Source organism: Gopherus flavomarginatus, chromosome 5 (assembly GCF_025201925.1).
Source record: "Gopherus flavomarginatus isolate rGopFla2 chromosome 5, rGopFla2.mat.asm, whole genome shotgun sequence".
Taxonomy (NCBI): Eukaryota; Metazoa; Chordata; order Testudines; family Testudinidae; genus Gopherus; species Gopherus flavomarginatus.
The window spans coordinates 104,061,718-104,084,525 of NC_066621.1; the positions used below are offsets into that span (position 1 = coordinate 104,061,718).

General features: G+C 39.7%; 1 protein-coding gene and 1 long non-coding RNA gene across 8 annotated transcripts in view; one reads left to right on the forward strand and one right to left on the reverse strand.

The window, feature by feature from the left end:
- Window positions 1–7,301: 7,301 nt before the first annotated feature.
- On the reverse strand, window positions 7,302–20,614 carry LOC127051563 (uncharacterized). 3 transcript variants are annotated; one of them, XR_007774515.1, is made up of 3 exons: window positions 19,930–20,614; window positions 12,297–12,847; window positions 7,302–11,063 (listed from the first exon to the last, which is right to left on the reverse strand). It is a non-coding gene; the product is annotated as an uncharacterized LOC127051563 (long non-coding RNA). The 3 variants fall into 3 exon arrangements; XR_007774516.1 differs by lacking the exon at window positions 19,930–20,614 and adding an exon at window positions 18,117–18,189; XR_007774514.1 differs by lacking the exon at window positions 19,930–20,614 and having other exon boundaries at window positions 12,297–13,166.
- MEIS2 (Meis homeobox 2) overlaps window positions 18,588–22,808 on the forward strand; it is a 184,389-nt gene continuing 180,168 nt past the window's right edge. For 2 of the 5 annotated variants that reach the window (XM_050953915.1, XM_050953916.1), the window contains exon 1: window positions 21,954–22,791. In XM_050953915.1, coding sequence (XP_050809872.1) covers window positions 22,780–22,791 — 12 coding nt within the window. In that variant the 5' untranslated portion in view covers window positions 21,954–22,779. Of the gene's footprint in view, window positions 18,670–21,952; window positions 22,792–22,808 lie in introns of those variants that run through there. The other 3 variants (XM_050953912.1, XM_050953911.1, XM_050953918.1) reach the window with 3 other exon arrangements.

The window sequence follows — 22,808 nt, forward strand, 5'->3', positions numbered from 1 at the left end:
TTCTTTTCCACCACTGCCCAGATGGTCTGATCTCTGCTGAGATTCTAAAAGTGCTGAACACCACAAGAAAGGCTGTGTTCACAGTATTTCTGGCTGGGACTAGAAATGGAAATGCCAGATGACGAATGAGAAAGCCTGTTCTCATTAGATTTTCAGTCCAGGGTTGCAGACTCAAGAGGTTCAGAAAGTTAAGCCTATGAACTTTTGGATGCTTCTCTGAAATGCTGCCAAATGCCACACCTTTAGAGGTTAAAGCAAACTGGAAACTAGTATACAATCCTTGGGCAAAATCCTCCTATCATGTATATAAAGTGGATTGGAGGTAAACAGCAGAAATGCTGGTTTATCTAAATAGCAATGTAGAAATGTAGCTTCTCAAGATGCTTCCATACTGCACAAAGGGATTTCTGCCATTTCAATACCACATTATTGGCCCCAACAGATCTCCAAAAGGGCTGTGATTTGGCCAGAAAGGAATCTTTTTAACCCACCATATCACAACTCAGATTGTACTATCTCAGAATTTGCTGAAATGAAGGCCATGCCTGGCAGAAAAGATATCATACCATTCAAGTAGAGTAATTTGAGGCATAGCAGACACCTTAGATGTTAGCCATGAGGCAGATGGATGGACACATATATCCTCACGCATACCTGCTAATGTAAAGATCACAAAGCAAACAGCAATACAGAACATCACCTTGGTTGTGGACTCTCTCTGCAGGACAGGATTTCCAAGACTCCATAAAATGATGTTGACAGCTTAGGAAACATGTAAGTTTGCTTCCACATGTCTCATGCAAAGCCATAGGAAATAACTTACCTTGTCCTCACATCAGAACCCAGGACACATAGAATTAAATGCCATAAAGTCCTTTACAAATGTAAACCTTAATGTGGAGCCTAAAGATGACATTGGTCTGCTATCCATTATCAAAAAACATGTGAGAGGGAAACACATAATTCTACCTTCTATCCACAATAATTATTTCTCCTGACCACCATACACACACATTTTGTTTTATATGATTCCCTGCTGTTAGCTTCTTTTTTTGATATGCTCTCCCTTCTCATGCTTAGCTGGTGACAGTCATTTTTCACACTCTCTGAATGCCATGCAAACATGGTACTACTGTACCTCTGATGGCCACTTACACCTATTTTCTGACCAATTTACACATGAGGCTGAGTATGACTTCCCTTAAACCAGTGTAAATCAGGAGTAACTCCACCAAAGTGTAAAAACATAGTGAGATCAGAATCAATTCCCCACCTAGGTAATTTACATTATCACATATATCATTACTGCATTTGGCCTTTATTAAAGGAAATAAGATATGTGAAACTGTTGAAGCAAACATTGATTATTAAAATCTCATTAAAAATTATAGATATCTTTATCCTATATATTCCCTCACCCTACCATTGTGTAGTGTTCCCTATGCTAGTTAGCTGAAACAGTCCTCTTCAAAGATGTTCATTTTATTCATACAATGACTTCAGTGGAAGTTCTACATCTAGAGTGCTTGCAGGATCGTGCCTATACAGTATAAAGGTAAATTATTGTTAATTGTTTATTACTATTAATTGTAGCTGATATACTTCCCCCTTTCAAATTCTAACAATTTATGAGGAAATCTATCTGAGATATTTCTAAGGCATTTGGTATTTAAGCATGCTTAGATGATGATGGTGGTGGTGGTGGTAACTGAGTAATTGAGCTTAGATCACAATGAAAACTACTTCAGTGATCTCAGCCTGAGCTCAAATGGACATTTGTCAATATCCCAAAGTTGTCACACAGTTGGGCACAATTCAGGTCTATTGGCAATTTCTGCCATATAGGGAACAAAAAGAATAGAAAGGACACTACAGATCAGGACTCAGGTGCATTTGCCAAACCCTGGGGTCTGATTCTGCTCCCACTGGATCAGTGAGAGTGAGACTGAGCTCATAGTGGAAGTTTTTTACCTTACCTGCTCACACTACACCTATCTCTAGCTAGTGCTATTAGTTCTTAGCTTTCAGAAATTACTTTCGGAGCTGCTGTCTCTAGTTATTGATAAATAATTCATAGAATGCTAACTGAAGGCCCCCTTGTGCCCCCAGGACTCACTTGCAGAGAAAACTCTCCGCACATGGATCATAACCCTCCTACAGGTAAAGAAGAGATCAGCACCTTTTGTGGCAGCATCTCCCCTTCCCTGGGGCTGCATTGAGGGTGCTCTGGAAGAGCACGGATTCCCAAATGGGGAAAGTAGATAAGTGACTAGGATGAGGAGAAGTAGATAGGACAGGTAAAGGATAATATTTTTTTTCCCCACTATCCCTTTGTTGATTCTTCAAGAAATTGGTGACCTCTGAAGCAACCACTGGCTAGAAAAGCTTTGCAACTGGCCTCCAGTGGCACTGTGCTGCCAGAGAATGCAAGCGAGACACCAGAGACAGAGAGCTAAGATGAACACATAAGATCTTCATGCAGATGACTCCGGGCCCAAGATCTGTGAGATTTGGAGAGTAACCCCAATAGCCTCTTCTGCAAAGAGAGGATGGGGGAAAGAGGTAAAACTCACCCCCTGAGGGTACAATTCAGGAGACATTTCTGTGAGGAAAACCTGTCAGAAATATCCTCCCTTTAGCCCCTTCCCATGGGGTTTCAGCTAGAGGGGACAATCAGGTCTAGACACATTAGATACAGATTATCTACTTAATCTCATTTAATATGTTATTGTTATTCTCCCTCCCTCCTCCCTTATTCCAAACAGACAAATATATCTTCTTGTGATTGCTAGACTAAAGCATATCCCTCTTCACTGGTTTAAGCCTCACCTTCCAAATTTAATTTTCCTTACAAAATAAAAGAGAAATTCATTTGATGGAGGAAATTACAGCTAAATTAAGATCAACATTAGATAAACAAATCTGTAAATGGCTGCTGGCTATTGATTTACTTTCTGACCTGATTTTGCGGTCTTAAAAACTCTTTTCCACACTTACAGAGGAACACACTCTATACCCTTTAGGGTCTAGTCTACACTAGGGACATTTTCCCTAAATTCTAACTGGTGATAAAGCTGATTCAGTTAATCCAATTTTAAAACTAGTTGGAGCTATAGTACAGACTTTCCTAAAACAGATTCAGGTGAAATAGTTCGGGGCTGCCTGGCGCCTGGTCTAAGATAGTATTTCCATCTGTTTTAAAATGAAGTAGCAGAACTGTTTTTAAACCAGTTAGAACTCTGGGAGGTGCGTGGGACAGTACTAGCACTTGCAGGAGCTCTGAGAGGCATTGTACCCCTGGGTTACTGTACAGCTGCACCACACCCAGCACAGGGATGAGTCTTCTTTGAGCCCTACACCTTTGGGACTCTGTGACTTTTTGTAATATCTTATTAGGGGAAAAAAAACTGTCCTATAGACCAAATTCTCACATTTTTTTAAAGTACAGATTGTAACTGTATTAAGTCAGTAAGATATTTTTAACTTAGATTTCTCAATGATATCTCTCTGTCTTCACCAAAACCAGAATAGTGTTTAAAGTGCATTTACAGTTCGACTTTCTCATCCTGAAAATAGTATTGTTCTAGGATAGGCTTTCAAATACATTCCTGTTGAACTTATGCAGCCTTCTTGAACCTTTGACCACATTCTCATGTGAGGAATATTTTTAAAATATGTCCTTAATAATTGTACAGGAGCAAGCATGAATACACACTATTTATTCAAACGGATAGTACCTTTGAAAAGACTTTGTTATTGTAAATTCAGAATAATTCTGGAAGTACTGAAGCTTCTCTATAAAACAGAGAAAGCTTCTGTAATATAAAAAGGACAGTTTTACAGTTCTGCTTTAACTGCCAAGGAAGTCCTTATGTAACTGCATTTCAATGGGCACAAGAGCAGGTTTTCCTTTAAATTACTGCTGTACTTATTAGAGGTGTAGTCACAGGGTTTTAATAGCAAAGAGCTTGTACGGCAGATATTTAGCTCTGCTTTCTCCAGCAGATGTCACTTGCAGTACATAAAAAGTCATGGAAAGAAGTGAAGGCAGATAGAGATGCACTGTATTCCTTGAAATATAAGCCATGTAGGAAAAAAAAACATTTTGGTGCCTGGTGTGTGTATCAAGTTTGGCGTTTGGGTTGTTTTAACCGATGGCCCTAAAATAACAAAGGTAAAACATTTTTGTTTCCAATTTATCCAGTGAAGATTATGCCCATAACTCCGTTAATTTAAAAAAACAGAATGAGATGCATTTAGTTGTTGACACATATGAAGTCTGAGTCACATCTGATCTGATCATTGCTTTACCAGTTTATATATTATTTTTATTCCAAGCTGCTTTTGACATAGAGTTGAAGTTTAGTGAGATGATACATATTCCAGGACAAAACAAAACTGCCAAGAACATATTTTTCATGATTAAGTGAAGGCTTAAGGGGTAAATTGTGTAACTAAGGCAAACTGCCCTGTGTTGGGAGTGGTTGGAAGGTGACCTGGTGTGTAATTCCATTGTCTCCAATGGAGTCACTACTGATTGACACTGATGACAAAAAGAAAGGAATCAGGCCCACAGTGCCTCAGGCATGCCCAGTGCCTCCAGGATCTCGAGGTGAGTACTGCTGCTGGGCCACCCTCAAAGAAGGTGCAGCATTTGCTTCTTGTTTGGCTTCCCCCTAGCTAGCTCCTTAGCAAAGGCATTACATTATGAGTTCTAGGCTCATGTGGTCCTTTTGTTCTCTGATCACGGGAACTGCAGGCTTTGGGGGCTCCTGTCCAGACAGTGCAAAAGGCCCTCTCCTGCCTGGGCAAGGGCATAACACAATCTGCCCCTTAGTTTAGGACTTTTCTTCAAAATGTATCTACACTCATTTTTTTCCCCTGACCATTTCATAAATGTAATGATCAGTACAGTAACTGGCCAGTCTTACCCTTGTACTGTTATTTGTTGATACTTAGGGTCCTTAACTCACTCTCTCCTTTTTCTTCCTATTTTCTGGCCAAGCCCCCACAGGCAGGTTCTCATATATGCTCACTGGGGGTGGGGGGAGACCTCATCTGACTAGGGCTGCAACTGCTCTAAATAGACTAGGGAATAGGAAAAAGGAGCACCTGTGTCATTCCCCTTTTCCTCCCTTCCATGCCCACACAAGAAAATGATCTGGGGCAGTCTGGGGGAGGAGCATCCCCTCCCCAAAGAAGGCAGACATCATAGGGACCTGGGCATGAGCCCTTGTACTATACTCCTCCCTCCTGCTGGCCCTTTTATCTGACAATGGAAAAAGGAAATTTAGGCATGTGGTTTCCTCCCATATAAGACCCCTTCTCACAGTGTAGGGAATTTGCCCAGGCCAACTAATGAAGAGCCATCCTGAGTTTGAATCTAAATCCCATTCATTGGGTCAGACCTTCTCCTGTTTTGTTCAATGTGTAACAAAGGTGTGATGCCAGGAGCCCTCGTCTGAGACTGGTCCTTATTTCCTGGTTCCAGTCACATGTTAAGGGTTAGGGCTGCAAAAGGTTATATACCTGTCACAGGACAGTGGTCAGTATCCTCTGACTCTACGACAAAAGAGTTCATGAGTGGCCAAGTAGAGAGCAGTTAGAGACACACCAGAAATTCCAGCAGGAGCAGGTGAAGGAAGGAGATTTGGAGAGGAGATAGCAAAGAATTTCCAGTGAAATTAATTCATGTATTGACCCTGTGGAAGCTTTGAGATGCCCTAGCTGAGCTACTTTCCTATTGTCACCCACCAGGAGTTCCTTCTGAAAAAAAACCTCACTAACATGTCCAAACTTTGATCAGTCACTAAATAGAGATGTTGGTCCAAGTTTCTAATCAAATACTCTTACTTTTATGGAAAAATAGAACAAGGCTCTCAGTCTTCTGCTGAAATGAAGATAGGTCTGTAGCACTAGTGACCTATTTTCACTGGTAATGCAATAGCTACTCTGAGTTCAGTGCACCAGAAGAAAGAACAAATTTCTTCTGAGCAGCACTTGGATACCATGGTGATGGGTGCAGTGTAAGAATCTAAATAGAATGGGAAAATGCTCAGCATTTATCTCCTTTATTTTATGCATGCATTTACAGCATTGCTACCAGTTCCTAATCTAAAGAGGCAGTAACTTTCTTATTTGGAGTATGAAGATTATACGATTTACTGAATGTGACAAGAGGCTGCAGCCCCTCCCCCAAAGTCTCCCCTCAAAAAAACCCCCTCAAGTTTATTTAATTTGAAGAAATTAGAGAGGATTTGAGTGGTACTAGTTGAGGAGCTGTTCCATGCAGGGAATTATAATGTTAATAATAACACTGTGTTCATACAGTTCTCCTTTCAGCTGAGGCGCTTACATTGTTTTATAAACATCAGTGAATGAAGCCTCACAGTACCTTGTGTATTACCTATTATGAGCATCATTTTACAGACAGAGAAATTGAGGCATGTTTTAAATGACTTGCTCTAGGACAGCCAGCAAGTTAGTGGCAAAGCCAGAAGTAGAATCTAATACTGCTGATTTCCAGTCCTCTGCTGTAACCACTAGCTAATGTTCTCCCCATTCACTCACCCTGAAGAGGGATTCATTTCTTTCACAAGAAACTCCGAAAATGAGAAGAAAAGTCAAACTGGCCTTTTTTTTTTTTAAAAGGATCTTTTTTAATGTATTGTTTATTCACACTGCAGAATTCACAAATAAAGGGTGTTTCTTGCACAGCTGATTTTGAATTTAAACATGGAATATACAGATATTTTGTGGTATCTTGATAGCATGAGAGACATATTTTCTGACAAGCTCATCTTGGGGATTGGGGAGGATGTGAGGTTATCCTTTTCCAAAGTTATTCGACATCTGGGTTTCCCCTTCTGCAGTGTTTTGACATAAGTTAATTGCAAGCTTCATTCCTGTGAGTGGAGGCTTTTAAACACAGCACTGCAAGAAGTCATGTGCTTCTCTTTCTTAAAGGACCAAAGTCCCCTGTACCACTTCCAAATTGGTGTTATTGCTTGGTTTTGACATCAGTGCTACTATGTATGTATAACTTCACTTGACCCAGTACATATCCCTTCATCAGTTATCTTGGAGAACAGGGAAACCACGGAGGACACTGAAGAAAGAGTGCTGGCTAATAGCTTACAGTTTGTGTTTAGTAATCAAAGTAGGAACATTTAGGAGAAACAAATACATTGGAGTAATTTTTAAATGAGTGCTTTATATTCAGCACTTTTACCTTTTGGCTCTATATACTCATCAACATTTTAAACTATTCCATTTTAAATAGCCACAAAGCTCACAAGTGAGACAGAGATCCAATACTTTATTGATGCTTACAGAAGGGCAAAATGAAAAAGCTCTGATTTAAATGGTTATGTTGGCCATCTTTCAATCTGTCATTATTTTAAAGCCCTGTACTCTAGCAATTTGCCCTGAGACTTGCAACTCACTCCCACCTCATAGAACAAAATTCCCTGAAACAAGTGGATAATCTCCACTGAACATGATTTTATGATAGTACTTTGATTAGCAGATGAACCTTCTTCTGAAGCCATCTGCAGTAAGTAATAGCTTTATTTTACAACATTGCTGTTCAGGTATATTGAAAATTGAATTTTTAGCATACTAAGCAAAACAATACAAGAGATGGGATAAGCAAAAGAAACTGTAACTGTCTTGAAAAAATAAAAAAGTTATGTCTGGTCACTTTATACACAGTAGTTATCCAAGTACATGCTGAACTGCAAAAATATAAACACATACAAAAAGAGTATTTATGTGTCCCCTGTCGCCATATGCACAGCATTTTTTTCTCCTATGTCAAAAACTGTAACAGCAATTTACAAGTATATGCGCAATCAAATTGCTATTGATTTAGCGATGCATTTCTTTGATGTCCCTTGCCTTAACCTCATTTTGCATTATTTCAAACTGTCAATGATTTGTGACTCATGAATATTCAAATCTAATTTGCACTTACAAATAAGCATGCATGCAAAAAAAGGTAATATGTTTTGTTTTGTATTTATTTGCAGATTGTTTTCTTAAAAGTACTCAAAGTAATTCTATCTATTTAAACACAAGTGGCCTGATTCTCCCCTCACACCAGCTTTACACCCGTGAAAGACCAGTAACTTCAGTACAGTTACTCCTAGCTTACACCAGAGAAGAGACTCAGACCCAATTATTTTTCCTGTGTTTTCCCCCCTGCTGACTTCACGTTCAAACTCATCTGTATTTTTTGCAAACGTGTTTCTTTGAAACAACAGCAATTTCTATTTATTACTTTAGTAAAGGAGAAAGGCCTGAATTAAAACCCTTTATCCTAACACCTTCAAACTTTACAGCAGGTCAGATCTGCATTTGAATTGGAAATCCATGATTTGGAACCAGTGGTACTTACTGATAATACAATATTTTGCTCTTGGGTACAATAAATATTTCATTTCTTCCTCTTTTTGTATAATGGTAGTAGACGTAAAACAGAGTTTTACAACTGTAAAAATAACAATATAGCATAGAAATATAGTAGTTTCCATGAAAATAAGGACCCAACTTTTCCACATTCATAACTCCCAGTAAAGTCAATAGGAATTTTTAATGCACAAGAAATGCAGGACCAAACCCTTTATATATATATTTTTCCATTTATGTCGGGCTAGGTAAGAAATTGAATGGCTCCCTCAAACACTAAAAACTCCTTTAGATATTTATTCTCAGATCAAACTGTTATCCTGAACTTATAGGCTGCAGCCAATGCCTTATCAATGGCTGAAATCTGAAAACAACAGATCAAGGAGCATCTGCCTCTGGGACAAACAATATTCTTCTTGCTCCAAAAATAAGACCCATTTGTAACACAGAATAATTTGGAGTTAAATCTATGTAGGGGAAGGAAATTAGGATAATTCTACTCATGACTTTTGGTTCTTAATAATAATGTTGTAGAATTGTAATTATACTGTCTTCACAAAAAATAGAGCTGATTTCATACTGCAAAACTATATTTGAAAACAGGTGTTCAGATTCCAAATGGCAGTTTAGTTTGTCATGTTTGTATCCCTTTTTACTCACTATATGCGAACATTCATACAAACAGATGTTCATCTCACAATTGGGTGCGATTGAGTGTCCTTTGTGCTTGTATGGACTTAAATGGAAGCAGAATCAGGTGTGAATATTTGTTATTGCTTTTTGCTGTTAACCTCCTGTTTAAAAAACGTCATCCAGCCAGTTGGAGAGCAGAACTAATACCATGTGACTGAGGTAATCAGTCATGCATCAAGAATGATGAATTGCAAAAAGTCTAAACGAACATTTTAGAAAGGGCCCATAGACTGAAATTTGTTTGCGTAAACATTCTTGCTAAATACTTGCAAGTAATGAATATTTTCATAGAAATAAGGATTGATTATGGGGCCCTAATCCTTGTTTGAGGTTTCTAGGTGCTATCATAACACATATCAATAATAATGCATTTGAGAACAGAAAATAGCACTATATTGACCAGCTAGTATGTATTCAAAATAATTTGATCAGCTCTTCCACCAAGAGAAAAACTTCTGAAAAAATATTTATTATAACATTGTGTGTGAATGATGTAAATGATATATTTTGAGTATTTAATGTAAAATAACTATGAATATGTAGCTTAGTGATTTTTTCCACTAGAGCCGGGATCATGCAGCTAAGTGACATGGCTCAGCTCTTATGAAGTACAAGGTAAAGCCAAGTGCCCTCAGACACCCAAGAAATAGTTTTATCCAGTGTGACACATGCCTGGATATGTCTTATTGTGATTGTAATACGGCCTCAAGGTAAGAGTACAGGACAAACACTTCTTATGCTTTTTTTTTATTGTGATATTTCTCTACTCCTAAGAACTGCTGCTACTAGAGCTTTTTATGCCACTAATCAATAGACCTATTAGTGATGGGTTATAATTGCAAATGACGTAATACTAGGAGGTTTATAAATTTGTGTATACTTGCTTTATAAGAAATTTATTAGTATAGTGTTGTTTAATCTTGTTTCATCACTTAACAAGCCTGTTTATTTCTGCAGATGTGGAAAACATTTTAAACTGCAGCATGTATCATGCACTTCATAATACCAGAGATGGTGTTGAAAACATGTCATACAAAAATGATGACTGACAATAGCTAAAATATTAATTAAGGACCTGATCCTGTGAAGTGCCAGGAGCTTACTACTATGTGTTGAAGGTCCATAATTCCTATTAAAGTCAATGGGAATTAGGCATACTCAGCACTTTTCATGAGGTGCTCAGCTCTTGCAGAATCAGGTAGACAGCCCTGTCCTGTATTCCTCAATCAGGCAAAAATCTCTTTTAAATCAATGGGAGTTTTGTCTATAGGTTTGGACCCCAAAATATTGAAGGGTAACACCATATGGAGGGGATTGCCTGAAGGGAAGCACAGCTGGAAGGCCAATTCCCTTCAAAAGCATCTTCTCCTCTAGCAGATGAGACCTACAAGATGATTTTCAGATCTTTTGGAGTGTGCAGATCTACATGATTAGCAGAGGTCAAATCTCTGGTTCCCTGGCTTTCTGCATGCAGATTATTATAAATATTATTATATTAGCATAATCCTGCCAGAAACACTTAGGCCAATCCATCCCTGGTGGAACGCTATTGAAGTCAGTGGAGTACACCAGAGATGGGTTGTGTCCTTTGAGTCTTATCAGCTATCTGTGAGGGAAAGAGCTCTGAGTAATTAAAGTCTCTGAATATAGTGAGCTGCCTAGTCATGAAACTTCATTGTTTGCTTTGAAGAGTAAAGTCACTTCATTCTATACCCATGTCCTTTGATACCGTCATTATTTTTTTATTTAAAAACATACAATTGCCAGCACAATTCATAATGAATACAGCTCTCTAGACTTTCTTAGGTACCCTGAAATTGGTCATGGATGTAGTGATAGCCTGAGATTTGATGAGCCTATTTGTTGTTTCTTCTAGTTCCTCTTCATCCACCTTGTGAGGGGCTTTTGGTAGCTGCATTAGCCCTTCCACGGCAGTGTTATTTTGAACCTTCCCGCTTAACCTGCCAAGATCCAAAAGAATAAGTTTTTTTTAAAATGAAGAACACCAGAAAAAAAAATTAAAATAAGCAAACAAAAACAATCAAGCAGATTTTTCCCTTCACAAAATTAGGTGAAATTGTTTTATTTTCCCTGAGTTTTTCTAAGAACCTGTGGTGTAAGTTATTTAGCAGGAGTGATGGAAGCAGGCAGATAGGTGATACCAAACATGTGTAAGAAAGAAGTTACATGTAAGTCTGGAAGGGTGGGTGGACAGTTGAGTGTTTTCAGGATGCATATAATAAATCTTAAAATGATGTAAAGGAGAGCAGGGTAATGAATTTGGAAGCTGCCTTCTCAACTGCCTCATCTGTATCTAGATATATAGGCCCTTTTCTTCTGGAGACTATTGGACAAAGGTTCAAAAATACTTGAATGTCTTCATTATGCCTAAATTGTCTTCTGTTGCAGTTTTAATCATGCACAGTGAGGGATGGGACTCAGAAATATGTCCTGGTTGAGTGGGACAAAAAATGCTTCCCTTTTGACCTCCATCCACTTGGGGGGAGATGCAGCACCTAACGATTGTTTCCGGCGCTGAGAATCTGCTTCCATTTGTACTAAATTTCTAGAGCACATGTTTCTACTGAGTTGTTAGAAGACTTTCTAAAAATGGAAACGCCACCCTGCCTTTGGCTAATGAGTCTGCCCAGGAGAATATCAAGTGCAATTACTTTCAGGGAATAACAACATACCAATGAACAGTAGGTAACGTGGACTCTGCAGAGGGAAAGGAAACATACGTTCCTGGGTAGAAAAGGCTATGAATCAGGGTTAATTATCCAGTGGAGGGAACAGGGTTACACTAACTCACTTCCTGACTGGCACCAATAGATCACCTCAAAATGTGAGCTACTTACAGAAGAACATTTGCAAAGTTCAGCTCCTCCCCCCCCCCCACTTCATAGCTTTTGTTGTTTTTATTCATAATGAATGTGGTTAAGATACATTTTCTTCCCATACCATTTGCGATGTATGAGGTAAGTTGCTCGACACCTGGTTTGTTTGGACGAAGTAGGAGAGTCAAATAAAACTGAAGAAGTTGGTGGTGATGAGAATGTAGTTAATGTCAGTGGCATATTTAATCTAATGCAAAGTTTAATTCAGTGTTTTACATGTGCACAAAGAATCTGAAGAAGACACCATGCTTCCCTCAGACATCATTAAGGAGGTGGGGCAATCAGACAAGAAACTACCTTTAGCTTCCGGAAGGTGGGAGTACTCTTCATTGTAATCCGTTATTATCCTGGCACGTAGAGGAAGGGAAATCTGGCCCAGGTGATTTGGTTATGTACATTTCAAGGAAGGGGTGGAGGGGGGACCAACACATTTTGGCTTGAATAGTATGAAAAAAGTGTGAAATAGCACTATCCACCAACCAGTCCCCAGGCTGGCTGCAGTCAAGGAGCGGCAGGATTCCACTTTACGGTTATTTTGAAAAATAATAACGCTGATGACCACAAGGAAAAGCTCTCGACCAAGTTTTGTTCCAAAACAGCAATAGGAGGAGCGGGCCAAACTTCGACGTGAAACCCAGCAGAGAAGCCAGCGGTTTGCTCATGGTCAAGATAGCGCTCTCCGGGCTCGGAGTGCGTTACGCGGCTGGAGAGACTGCTCTGATTAATAACTTTTCCGCGGTTTCTGGGCTCTTCAGCGGATGAAAGTACCGCCCCGGTATTTGCAAGGGCGACCCCAGCGCAAATTCTCCCCCGCGTGTAAACGGCCCAGCGAAGTCAAGGCTGCAGTGCTGAAACAAGGCGCACGTATATTGAGTTTGTCAGGGATCATAAAATGTGAATTGATTATTCAAACAGCCATTGATTATAAGAGAATGCTTACTGCAGCAATGGGAAAGGTTAAAAGGAAATTGACCTTCTGCGTACGTGACATAAAGTCGTTAGGTAAATGAGATATTCATACAGGGTGTAATCAAGGTCATGCTAATTTTATTAGTAGTATTAAACTCAGTCTTGAGCTTCAGTTGGGAGCAGTAAACTGTCCCCTTGGGAATCAAAACATGAGGTAGACCCCAGTGGTGGTGGTTGCTTTTTTTTTTTTTTTTTAAATATCCCGTGCTCCTACAATCGTGCTGAATTACTTTGGATTTACTGGGCCCGATCCTGCGGCCTCAGTGCCCATTGATGGCAATGATAGGAGCTGAGAGTCTGCAGCCCGTCTGAAGAGGTATTAGCAGTGCACAGGATCGAGCCCACTCTCAGTTCCCATCACGTTTATAGGGGCGTAGGAGCGCGCACACATACACCCTCTCCGGGGGTACATCAACTTTTAGCCCCTGGGGAATCCAGGTTGCTTGCGTTTGCCCTGTTAGAGACGCTCTTGTCTCCCAGATAGGATAAGAGCGTGTATCAAAAATTAGATGCATTTATGCACATATTTATGCCCTCTAATTATAGAAATTAATCCTCTTACTTAGGACTAAAAGGTAACGTCTGAGGCGTCCCTTTGATGTTTAACAGCATCATTTGGGGCTACCGGTCCAACTGATTAAAGAATAATTGTTGGTAAATGCTTTCCGAATGGATTGTGTTTAATTGAGGGGCATTCATAATTTTACGGCTTACTGCAAAATAAAACGTAATTAAAAAGCGCAGAAATTCTAACGGATTTTTAGTCTAATTATGTTTATTGTTCAGGCTAATTATTACACGGGCTGGGGTGTTGTTCCCCCTTCCCCCAAAAGAAAGACGACATACAGCGCTCTCAAACATTCCCTGGAAGTTTTTCTAGGTACAATCTTGGGAGGGTCTTCATTGTTATTTTCAATTATAATTAAATGTTTCAGCTTTTTTTTCCCCTTTCTCTCCTCTGTGCGACACCTTGAGATGTGAGAAAGTGATGGCAGCTCTCTTCCCCCAGACCTCGGAGTAATTGCAGAAGGGCTGATGAATTTCTTGAAGAAACACTTGCCACACAGTGCGGAAACCATCTCCTAGCAGGATTTTACGAGCCAAAGTAAACAAAGCACCCCAGGGGCGATTTTCCCTCTTTGCACAGCTTACTTCTCCATTTACTTCAGAAGTGATCACACACACACACACGACATTTAGAACATGAATCACAGTTTACATTTCGAAAATCTTACGGCTAAAACAAGCATGTAAATAGAAGGTGTTAAGAGGGCTGGTCGGTCAGTATAAGTACCTGCTAGAAGCTCTGCAGTTAGCAAAGAGATCTTCCCTATTCCACATGCGCTCAGCCACCTCTTCATACGCTCTTTGAACACACAGCTCCCCAAAAGAAAATTCAAGTCATCTCAGCAACACCTTTCACGAGCAGTTTCTCCAGAATAAAGTTACTCGACTAATTTGACTATTTATAGACTCTATAGAGTTTAGTATTTAAGTAGATTTATTTTATTCCTTTTACTAGGCTCTCCATGAAAATTGGAGAGAAGTACCTAAATCAGCTGACTGCCCCTTAACAAAAAGCTTTTGCTTTTAAAGCAAATGACCGGTTTTGAGATGCCTTGTCAAAGTGGGGGCGAATTAAAACTGTCAATACTGCGCCTAACTCGCGTTTTTCATTCCACTTCCAAAGCTGCTGAGAGGGGAAACACACGGCGCACCTATATTTATGGCTTCTTTTGCTTCCTTGTTGCAACTACCATCGAAACGTGTACGTTCAGTTCCTGTTTCGCCTCTGCTTTTCAGTCTTCACAAGTGTGATCTGGCTCATTTAGCTGCATCTCGGTCCATTCATGTAGAGCTTATCAGTTTCCTAAAGGATTTAATTGAAGTGTGATTGTAACAAAGTGTTTAAATGCTATTGGGGGAAATTGGAGGTGAGGGACAATCCACCCCTATGCAAGTGAGAAATAGCCCAAGACTCGTAAAGCAGGGCAGAAAAGGGATTTTAATGGAGCAGGGTCTGTACTTTTTGCTGCAGCAGAGCCCCTGAATCCTTTGATTGAACTGACATAGATTTTCCAGAAATAGGAAAAGGAGAGAGGGGCTCGGGGGGGGGGGGGGTATTTTATGTAAATGAGCAAATCCGAAATGTAATACAAATCCACTGTAATAAAACTGACAGTTTTGACAGTATTGACAACATAAATGTATGTTGGAACACAGCACTTTCAGACACTTAACCGATGAAGCAATAAAAAGATTCGACTACAATATTTCAAATAATCGACATCGATGTTTTGATACATCATTTTTATACCTTGAATCGATCTATCACTCTGTGACCGGTCAATTTTAAGTAAAAATCGGCTGCAATTATTTACGCTATTGCCAATGACGACCTAATAACTGTTTTCAATTAATTACGGCCAAACTAAGCATTATGGGGACTAACTGGCCGTATGTTCTGTTGTACGTCCCTTGCATTGCTTGTATGGAGCACAAACACAAAAAAGTATATTGCATTCTCTTTGTGGGATCAAACAGAAAGAGGTACAAAGGAGATCCGATTGTTTTAGAAAGAAAACTCTCCATCTTTTGGTAAAACACCGCGGGCGCTGTTCATGCCAGCCTCAAAACTATATTTCCAGGAAACACGTTATATTGTTTTGCCAGCCATTTCTTTTATGCATGAACAGACCAAGCTCTATGCATTTTTTTTTAAGTTAAGATCTGTGTCCCACTTCAGACAATGGACTGGGAAGATCTTTCAAAGAGGGAAATGGGTACTTCGATAGATTGTGTGTGCTCTTCGATATAGTGTGTGTGTGTGTGTGTGTGTGTGTGTGTCCCAGTCATTTCAAAGAGGGTCTGGACGTTGCTCTCTGCATACCCCCAAACCTAACTCCAGTATAAAACGAACCTCCTTTTCGAGTGTTGTAGACAGCGGAGAATAAGAGTGACTATTTTGAGCGAGAGAAGGAAGCTGCAAGTGTAGCTGGTGGGCTCTGTGGCTGCTATAATAAACTGGTTTTGTTATCCATCTTTCTTTTTTAATCCCTAATTTTCCTTTTGTTACGATGCCAGGTTGGAAAGATTTGTTTTATGTCCAAGGATTCGTCCAATAAATACCAAGCAAATTGCCAGTTCTGCACCGACCCCACTGCGTTATTACGAAATATTGACAGGTATTTTTCCCTTTCTGCTTTCGATGTAAATATACAGGTTGTCTGTTTATGCCAAATAGTTGTGATTTTCACGTATACGTTTCGTACAGCCTACAAAATATGAAAGACGCGCTGTCCTTTTACATTAGCACTTCAGATTCAGTGCATAGCTATATACAATTCTGGGGGTGCCTATTCAGGTTGGTCTGGGGTTTATTTTAATGCCTCTCTTAACACACACAAGCCGCTTCAGTGGGTTCCGATTTAAAGACGATAAAATTATCCTAGAAGGAAGTTAGAGCGGGGGGGGGGGGGGGGCAGAAAGGGGGGTAACGTAAAGATTTCCACCTCCTATGTTTCTCCGAGTGAATGGGCTCCCGGATTTGGAATCCACTTTTACCATCACCTTGTGAGAAAGGCTTTTCAGTGCTAAGCTCTGGTCTCATTTAACTGTTCAAAGCAAAAAAAAAGAAAAGAAAAGAAAAAGAAAAAAGAAATATTTGGGGGCTGAAAGGAAAAAGCGCATTGCTGAAAGTGTTGGAGTCCCGCCAGATAGCGCTAGAGGGCTGTTTATTGAATCGCTTCTTCTCTTCTGTGAGATCTTTAACAGAATAAACAGGAGAGAGAGAGAGAGAGAGAGAGAGAGAGAAATAAGGGAGGGGGAAGCCACCCCACAAGTGTCGTTTTAAATCTCTGGAGTTTATTGAGAGAATAATAGGGACTTGCAAGTGAATAGAGAACCTAGATCTCTCTGGGTTCGTGTTTTTTTTTTTTTTAAAGAGAAAGAGAAACAAGAGGTGGGGGGAGGATGTTAACAGGTAACTAAATGAACCTCCTCCTAATCCAACTTCCAAAGATCCCAATCATACTGCAGTGGAGGTCAAGAAAAGTTCACCGTGATGGGCTACCATTGACTTTCTGGAGTGCAAAGATTTTCGAAAAGTAATAGATTGCTGAAAAGCGGGGGAAAGCAAAGCACATTATTGGAAAAGGGGGGGAGGAGAGAGAGAGAGAGAAGAACTAAACGAACACAGCGAGCTGACGAAACTATACTTAATTTTAAAGGTCATTCTAGACCAGACCTAGAAAATGATGCAGCTGCCTGAATCCACATATTTAGTGAATAATTTAGGAGAGAAGTGGGGGAAAAAACAAATGATAAGAATTAGATTGAGATGAGTAAAAACGGATCAAGTTCTAATATGAAACCTATTCTTCGTATGGGACAGTAAAGGAAATCAGCAAAGTGCAGTTCTTGTATGTGGGAGATTAAAATATGGAATATTCCTTATAACAAAAATAAGAATGGAAGAGTAACATATTACACTTGGTCTTCTGGACAGTATACTGAAAAGAAAACTTCCTGTGGATTTTGATACACGGTTATGGTTATATTAGAACCCTACAGACCATTGAAACAGAATTTTCTCTTTCGTCATTAAATACGATGCATTTCATTCAGCAATATTCCAATAAAAAATACAAATTAAAATATTCAAAATAATTCATATTATTCTGCAATATCCCTCGCCTTTCCATGATAGTTTGTCTGCAAATGTGGAGGATAGGTTACATTTCTGGATACAATTTGCATGATCCAAAAAACACTTCAGCAAACAAAGTAACGTTGAATAAAGTTACAAACAAGATTAAGGTTCAAATAATTTGTCCCTTCAGCCAGGCGTCAATTATGCTAACAGAGGTAGGAAGGCTAAAAGGATTTAAACCACGCAAATTTAATAAAACAGATTAACAATATGTACTTTCCAAACTGTTAGGGACCCCAAAGTAAACTACCCAAAATATCTATTGAACCAAATGACTGTCTATAGGAAGTAGAGGATTTCCGAACAGTAAATAGTGATTTCGTGTAAGCACAGCCTGTTTCCCCAAACTTTCTATTTGCAATAAAATATGGCACTGTGCATAAAAGCAATGGTTTAACATAAACAATGGAATATACTTCTTACAGCTAAAATATTACCTGTTGTGCAACTCCGGTTTTTGCAGGGGCTCTCAGAAATAGAAGCAGATCTCAAAGCCAGCAAAAGGCTAAGATGCCACACTTCGGAAAGGCTGATTGAAAACAGACTCTTAAGTTTTAGCGGATTTTCTCTCTCCCTCCCTCCAACAGCCAAGAAGCCGATTTGGGAGTTTGAAAGGAATGGGTTTCAGCGTCCATATTTGTTCTGGTGCACTTGTAAAATGCGATTTGAAGAGGATCTTTAGCCCTCTGATTGTCTTTGCATTGTTTTTCTTGAAACGGATCTTTTGCCCTTAATGAATCCCCACGCAGCTGGACAGCTCCTTCTCGGACACTGAGAGCTCTAACCCCGCACTGACCCCAATTTGACACCACAAGATGAAATTTTACCGCCTGTTAAAACCATTTCCAGCCTCGGCAAAAGGAGCTGGCTGTTGACGGAGATGCACTGCCATACCGGACACCTAATTTCTCTTTGGACTTTGGTCTAATCTGAAGGGAGGAAAAAAAGATGCGCCTCTCTCACACTTTTCACAGGGGATCAGCCTTTGTTGTAAGTGTGTACACGCGAAACTGGAAATCAGCCAATTTAATCTCCTGAATTACTGTTTTTTAAAAGAGTATCCCATCATGGGAGCGGGGGAGAAAAAACCTACCACTACTAACAAGAGCTAAGAGTTCTGGTGCTGCTGTTTCTTACATTCCTACCTAATCCTGAATATGTCCAAGGCTTCATTTTGGGACACTGAATTTAGATCCTCTACTGGCTAAACTGTAGCGCTTTAAACTATGTTCTCATATATTGTATGCTTTAATCCACTGGGATAGTGGGGAAAGGTTCTATCTTTCTTCTGCCCTGTGCATAGAAAATGACACAACGGGGAGCATGAAAAGCCTTTAACTGGCCATATGAAATTTTACTTTCTATTAGCTTAAAATCATTTTTAAAAGTTGGTCTTGCTTCTAGGTGGCATGCGCACGGCAGGGCTAGCCGGCTCAAGGGATTTAGTTTAAAATAAAAATTGTGAAAAGAGCAGCGTTTGGTACTGCACACATTTTTAGCTATATTTATGTTGCTCTTTAGCAATCCTTTACTCTGGAGAATTGAAATCTACATTGAATATTATGAAAATCAGGCATGTGAAAAAATGAAGTATAAAATAATGCTATAATTAATGAAGCACTCTTATTTGTAAATCAAGTGGTGTAGAAACTTCCTTTTTACAAGGAAACGGATAAACTTTCATCACAATACACCCAGCCTGGGATCTGAACAAATGCATGAAGTCTTCGGGGGAACTAGATTACTTTTATACAGCTGTCTACATTACAATGAAAGACCCTTTCTTGTATCATATTGAAGCTATTTGAAATTAGACATACAGCTGTATTCTTTCTGCCTCTGTTAGAAAACAAGTGGAGAAGCTGCACATATTTAAAATATATCCTAGAAGCTTGGGTATATTGGAAGTACCATACTCAAATGATTCCGATGAAGTTTAGGAATTTGGCATCTTTCTAGGGGGGCGAAAAAGCAAATACTATTCGTCAATGACTAGATCTCTAAAAAAAAACTGTTAGAAAAGTACAGCTGTAAAACTAGGAAAGGATTTGCATAACCTACTGCTCTGTAGGTCTCCGTGCACCCAAAGGATTAGCCAAGTATTCATTACCATGAATATCTTGAATTGCGTTACCGATTTATACGACAGAGTATAAAATACTGCACAACAAAACCGGCTTTTTCCTTGCGAAATGAATCGACTTAACCACTGCTTGAAAGACATCTACATACTAAGGACTTTTTACTCACCTTTCTTTATAGTCCCGTGAAAGTCAAGTCACAGAATATCGGTTGCACTTAGAGCTATCTTTAATCTTGGAAGAGATCCTCTAGGGGAAAAATAACCGGTCTGCTCTTCGCCTTCTGACGCTTTTAAAGCAAGGTGCAAGTCTGGCTAAAAGTGTATGAGTGACTTTTCTCCATATTGCTCTGATATTTGTAAATACAGTCTGCTCTGCAGGGCTCACCACTATCAGAACTCGTAGGAATGCCCACTGGCGTTTGTCAGCCCTCCACACTATCTTTCTTTATATGTGAGGGCTGATTTCCCGCAGACATCATTGTTATGATGGCTCATTTAATCAAACTGTTTAATTGCTCTGGTAATCACTATCATCATCACAGGTACTCAATCATTCATCATTTTCGAGGGGTTTATTGACCTCTGGAGCTCATTCTCTATGCCCATTAAAATCTAGCCAAATTTCTATAATTACCCTTTGGATTTTTTTTATTCATTCAGTTAGTTAGTTAGTTAGTTAGTTTCCACAAATCTTAAAATAACAATAAGAAACAATCCCTAACTGACTCATATACATTTTTTTGCGGTGTATGTTTAAAAGCCATCTATGTATGAGGCCACATTCACAACTGGGTACATACATAATCATTGATAAATCCCACTATTAACGGGATAGTCTGTTTTAGATTTTATGTGCAGGGGACCGTGAATGAGAAAAAAAGGGTGGGGGTGGAGTGGGGAGGACAAAAGTGCAGCAATCGATAGTTTGACCATCGCTCCTCCCCTAAACTTCAAGCATCCCCCATGATTGATGATCTTGGGTAGCTTTGGTAATTGACTGCTCTGAGGTAAGGCATGTTTTAGTTTCAGCAAAGTGATTGGGCGAGAGAAACATACCAAAATTAACGTGTGTGTGTGTGTGTGTGTGTGTGTGTGTGTGTGTGTGTGTGTGTGTGTGTGTGTGTGTGTGTGTGTGTGTGTGTGTGTAAAAGTTCATTGGGTGCTCAAGGAGAGTGCACCATCTCACTTAATTTGCTAAACAACTCTACTGTAATTAGCACTACCATTAGAAGGCATTATCGAGTTAATACTTAAGCATACATTCCCGAAATACAACACAGATATAGAGCAAGGTCCAGCAACATACATACATACATAAGTACATTATACACACAAGACCTAGTGACTGGCTAAAAATAAACGTGCAAACAAAATCTACATAACATTTTGGCTTATCATACAAAAGAGTAACCATGGCTTTGTTTTAAAGCCCCTTTTAAAGACCAAAAACATCATCACAAAACTAAAGGGAATTCCCTCCTCCTTCCCTCCCTTCCCCCTCCCCCCCCCCAGCCCAGACATCACAACTGCGGTTGAGAGAAGCGATCACTTAATGAAGAACAATGCCAAATATAGTTTGAATGAGGTGTTCTCTTCATGTCCCGGATAATTAATTTTTTAAACAGCGTAATGAATTTGCACAGGAAAGAAACCACAATTTAAACATAACATTCTGGCAGAGACTCAGTACTTTGTTAAAGCAAGCTTGTTTCCTATGGAAGATCAACTGTATATGCCCCTTTACATTTTAACTCTCTATTCCCACAGACGGGCATACCATTCGCAGCTACAGTGGTATCTGAAGATTAAAAATTTGTTAACAATATGATAAACAACGCAGTAAAGCAGGATATACTTTGCTGGTAAAATAATCTAGCGCAAATCAAACCAGGTCTAGGCTTCTATCGTACTTTTCTTCTTGCTTTTTGCAGTTTTCCCTCTTCCCCTCTCTCACACAAACACACATTCTTTCTCTCTTCCTTCTCCTGTGTTTCCCTCTTTCTCACACACGCTCTCTTTCCTATATGAAAAGGAAGGTTGATTTGCTATGGGTATGATCTGTTGTATGGCTCCCCCCATGTGGAGTTGAAGCAGTCCTGATTACATACTCTGCATATCACAGGCTTTATTCTCTCTCTCTCTCTCCCCCCCCCCCTCTCTCTCTCTCTCTCTCTGTGCTCTCCTCTCCCTCTCCCCTCTCCCTTGTATGTGTCTCTGTTGTAGGACTGGCTATGGCCACCACTACTTCCGGGTTCCGTCATTTCATTCTCCCGCCGATCAGCGCTGCAAAACTGAGCCTCTTCTATAAGCCAGCCAGCAGCCAACCTGCCAACACTTACTGACACTCACTCATCTCACAGAGAGAGAGAGAGACAAAATACCTACCAGGAAAAAGAGAGGGGAGGGGGGAAGTCCAGGTTTTGCAAACTATTCAATTTTTCTTCGCATCTTTCCCCACCCCCCTTCCTAGTACTTAAAAAAAATCCCAATAGCGATTCTAAAAGGCAAAACCCAAACGCGGAGTTACTGGAAGAAGAAACCGGGGTTAAAAAGATTCCTCCTCTCTTCTTCATCATCATCAACCATCATTCATTCACTACCTTGACATTCCCTGGCTTTGATTGACAGCTGGAGTGGCAAAAAGCCATGAGACACGACAGTTTGGTTACATGTGGGTTGCTGACGGGCCGATCGTAACCTTCAGTTTGGGGGCTTGACAATTTTTTTTTTTTTTTTTTTTTTGCTTAGAGAAAGAAAAAGGAAAAAGAGAGAGAGAAAGAGAAAAAGGAAAGAGTGAGAGAAAAAAGAAGAAATACACGAACATCGTGGCTCTTGGCTGATTATTTTTATTATTATTGTTATTGTTATTATTATTATTATTTACCCAGACTGGAGAATAGGCAAAGTCTTAAGTGGGTTGCCAAAAAAAGGAATCTTCTTCACTGTAAATCACTTTCTTTTCTGGACTGGGATATTAAATATACGACACATCCAGGAGTTTATTGGAGCGCAGACTGATGGCGCAAAGGGTAGGTTTAAATCTCCA